The sequence below is a fragment of the Sitodiplosis mosellana genome, unplaced genomic scaffold, assembly GCF_009176505.1.
Source record: "Sitodiplosis mosellana isolate CC-2019 unplaced genomic scaffold, AAFC_SMos_1.0 Smas_scaffold_495, whole genome shotgun sequence".
Classification (NCBI taxonomy): domain Eukaryota; kingdom Metazoa; phylum Arthropoda; class Insecta; order Diptera; family Cecidomyiidae; genus Sitodiplosis; species Sitodiplosis mosellana.
In genome coordinates this window covers 1-4,094 of record NW_022595737.1, presented here as the reverse complement: position 1 = coordinate 4,094, position 4,094 = coordinate 1, and the positions used below count along the sequence as shown (strand labels likewise).

The window sequence follows — 4,094 nt, the reverse complement described above, 5'->3', positions numbered from 1 at the left end:
GATATCAAATGATGAATAACTTCTTTTAAAGTCATTTCGCGTATCGAAAGCGAACTGATGATGTTTATTTTCCCACGTTATTTCAATGTAGAATTTGGTGAAAATTTAAATCATGGCGTAAATTTTATATGGTAAAGCTTTTTGATATAACCACACATGAAAATCATGCTTGCGAAGATTATGGCAGTGAAAATGGAAATGGTTTTACAAATTCGAACGATGTAAAAGATGTAAAATTTTCTTTATTTTTTGATGTATTAAGAAAGTAAATCATCAATTCAAGGATTTTTTAAGTAAATCATTAATCAATTTGTAAGTTCCATAGATGATTGCAGTTCTGCAAATTTGGCTTGTAGATGTTTTTCCCGTTCCATTTGACGCATTACATCTTCGGTCAGTGTCTCCATTCGACGTGGAATTGCCGTATTTTCCTGGTTTGCCAGAAATTTAAATGTTGATAGTGCCAAAGCATGTTGATCTATCTGCTCCCATGCTTCATTCAATTGCTTGATAATTGCCTGAGCACGAGCCTTTTCAAAAGAAAAAAATTGCTATTTGTTATTTCACAGATTAAATTAAATTAAAATCAGACTTACTTGGTATCCTCCAGTCAGAATTTTCATTTTCTTCTCAATTTTTCCGCAACGCTTTGCTTCTTTTGCCATATGTTTGCGATTCTGTTCAAGTCTACGTTCAGCTGCTTCAAAACGATCCTTTTTACTTGCTAAATTCGCTCTTGTGTATCGATTCTGACTTGGCAAGTATAGAACTTGACTCAAACACTCTTGCCATACTTGAGAGTAATTTTCGAGAGAAAGATCACCGTGTGCCATTCCGTTCTTAACAACAACCATTTCTGCATTAAGGGAATCTTTTGAATTTCTCAATTCCTCGTTTTCAAATTCATCGTATGGATTTTGTTCCAAGTAAGATTGTAATTGTTGTGCCGAGAAAGTTTTTTTAGTAGGAGCATTTGTCCTGTATGCGACTGGATTTAACATTGCATCGTAATGAAGCATTGTAATCATTTCCTGTTTAATCAGTTCCTCTGCTCTTTGTAGATCAGTTAAACCTATCATGTCAGTTGGTGGGCGTAAAATTGTTGTATTGATTTCAATTGGTCGAGGAAGATTTTTCTGTATGACCTGAGAACGGTGAATCAATTCGGTTTTTTTTAATGATTGTTCTTCTTCTATTATTCTGAAATCAACATCAGACTGATCGTCTACAACTGGAGCTGCTACATTGTTCTTCTCTTTTTCCGTATTTTCTTCTGGCACAACGATTTCATAGTCATTTCTTGGTAGAGGTAAAGAAGAAAGCTTCTCTTGGAGCGATTCTTTGATTTGCTTCTGATATTCTTTCGTTGCTATTGGTGTTTCGGAAATAAGTTCTTCATTGTTTATTTTCAATTTATCTCGTGCTAAAGAAGGTGTAACAGCTTGATCATTGTCATGCTTTTTGTGTTCCGTTGTCATTTGACATCCATCTGTATCCACACTTGTTGTTGATCGGAATGGGGTTACTAGCAGCGTATTTGGTGTAGTAGGCACTTGAGACTTTGGCATGATTGCAGAAAAGTCAGTTTTGTGCAACGGAGTGTTTACCCCTCCTTTCAGTGGAGTTTCAACATGTGTTAATGCCATAATTGTTTGTGCTTCCAGCATCACTCGATCAGTTATCATTGCTGGTGTACGAGGTGTCGCTGTTACTTGTGGAGTAATGCTATAGTCACCCAACAGAGCATCAGTCGTTTCAATGCCACTTTCCAATGCAAACTCTTTTGCAGTTTCACTTGCCTTTCCAAGTTTGATGACGTGATGCATGTCTTGATCAGATATTTGTGGGCTTGGTAGTACTAATTTCGAGCGTTTCCGAGCTGGTTCTATAAAATTAATGAGCGAGTTGGGAAAGCCATTTTCCTTTTTTAATTTCAATTTGGCTTTATCTTTTTTTCGTTCTCGCTGAAAGACATATAATTTCAATAGAATGATCATATTTTATATTTCCGAATTTGGTTGTATAATTACTTACCTCTTCTTTTTCCGTACGCAACTCGCCATCTAGATCTTGTTGACGAATTTTGTTGAAATTAAATTCAATTTTTTCAACATGCTCTTCAGAAGTATCGTAGAATCCGGAGACAGGATTTTTTTCAAAAGGTATCTCAGCATTGTAGTCTATGCCTTTTATTTTGCGACGATTGCCACCACCAATGCCAGCCTATTTAGTAATTTGAAGAAATGCGAGCTGCATTACTTGGAAATATCACATTACAAAAAAGTCACCTACCGCACGTAATTCTCTTCTCTTTTGTAATGAAGCCAAACGTCTGGCTTCTTCCAATTGTTTTTCTCGCGCTTTTCGTTTTGCTTTTTTACCTTGTGTATTCGCTAAACGAGCTCTTGCTTCAGACAGCATCTCCAGCTCATCTTCATCCATATCTTTTGGATCAGGTCTCGCCGGTTTAGTCTCTGGGTTTGGATCAATTTCCCCAGGTTTCAATTTGCGAGGATCGTCGGCTATATCTTCTCCTTCTTCTTTTCTCTGAGCCTGGTCTCTAAAAATGCAGAACGTAACCATTATTACCATGTTATTGTTATATTATGAATTTGAGTATAAAATACAAAGATTAAAACAATAGCATACAGCAGGTATTCATATCGGTCTAAACATTGTGCTGCAGTTCTACCGATAATTGGTGCAATAGTTCGCCATTGTGTTGGCATTAATTTGGCCAAGTGAAGTAATCGTTCATCTTCCTCTCTTGACCATTCTGTTTTTTTAATACTCGGATCCAGCCATTCATACCAACGTGCTTTACATTGTTTAGCTGACTTTCTGTGAAGCAATGATGCTATACGGGACCATTGATTTTTCCCATATTTCATAACTGCTGCCTTTAATATTTCATCCTAAAAATAGGGTTAGGTATATTTTATATTATATGTTTTATTTCCAACGCTATATACCCTATTTCCATATAATATTTCTACTTACTTCAGTGTTCCTCCAAACACCACCCTTAATCATAATTCGCGGCATGTTTAAAGTATGTCTTTCCACCAAAATTTTGAATTCCTCAATCAAATGTAACTTTAACCTATTTAGCGTTGATAATTTCTTTTATGAATGTTCTTCGAATTTTATTTTCCACGCCTGTCGTTTGACGCAAGTAAATGAAAAAAGTATGCATTCCAGCGGTGTGCATATGTATGCGTGTATGCGTGTGTATACCGAGCAAAAGAACGAACGAAAGAATGACAATGACATTGACAAGCAGCAGTCAGCCATTAAATGGCGAATTTCAGACTGTGCAGATAAAAAAAGCTGTGTGGTTGTGTTGTTCGGAATGGAATGAAAGTTTCATTTCGACAACAAGATCGAATTTTGTGCACAAAAATTTTCTTAGTGTTTATTTTTTATTTTTTTATTTATATTTTGTAAAAAAAAGTACGAAAAGAAAAAATAAATGAGAAAAAATAAATTTATTTATGAATTACATGCATTGACAATTGTTGAATGAGCATAAACACAAACCTAAAGTAGTACAGACGCACACTCGACAATTTGTATACTTACTGTTTGTGTGTGTGTCTCGACTGTTTCATTTTGGTAACCATGCCTATAATTCGCTAAGCGAACGAATTTACATATAAAAGTATATATGGACACGGCCATCGTCAGTAACGTTAGGTTCGTACGCACATTTTTGCTCATGTCTCTTCAAAAAATATTTAAAACTCATAGCTTCTTGAGTGCATATGTTAAAGCTCTCCTAGACCAATAATTACAAGTTTTAAATTTTTGTTTATCACTTGTGATCACGGAGATAAAAATGTTTAAAGTCGTCAGTAACGTTACATAATTTTGGAAGTGATTTTTGGAGTTTTATCACATTTTCGAAAAAATGAGCGAATATAGCGATGTAATTTTCAGGTCATAGTCAATAGTTCAAAGATAAAGAATCAAAGTAAAGATATAAATCACAGTTGAACCCGTGAGCATAAAAACAACGTATTGACTCTTCGCCGATGAATACGAAATGCAAAAAAATCGCCGAACAAAGTGAAACACCAATCTGTTATTGGATC

The 4,094-nt window shown here is 35.3% G+C and overlaps 1 protein-coding gene across 1 annotated transcript; it reads right to left on the bottom strand.

Moving 5' to 3' along the window:
• Positions 1 to 222: 222 nt before the first annotated feature.
• Positions 223 to 3,249, bottom strand: LOC129570874 (cell division cycle 5-like protein). The gene is made up of 6 exons (XM_055450597.1): positions 3,001 to 3,249; positions 2,650 to 2,915; positions 2,293 to 2,560; positions 2,035 to 2,223; positions 597 to 1,964; positions 223 to 530 (listed from the first exon to the last, which is right to left on the bottom strand). Exons 1-6 carry the CDS (start codon positions 3,043 to 3,045, stop codon positions 306 to 308), a joined length of 2,361 nt encoding a protein of 786 aa, XP_055306572.1. The 5' UTR covers positions 3,046 to 3,249; the 3' UTR covers positions 223 to 305.
• Positions 3,250 to 4,094: the final 845 nt, after the last annotated feature.

Coding starts and splice junctions, on each gene's coding strand:
- LOC129570874 (XM_055450597.1), bottom strand. CDS start 3,045: ATGCCGCGAATTATGATTAAGGGTGGTGTTTGGAGGAACACTGAA. Junction 2,916..3,000: donor GTGTTTGGAGGAACACTGAA/GTAAGTAGAAAT, acceptor CCCTATTTTTAG/GATGAAATATTAAAGGCAGC. Junction 2,224..2,292: donor AGAGAAGAGAATTACGTGCG/GTAGGTGACTTT, acceptor ATTACTAAATAG/GCTGGCATTGGTGGTGGCAA.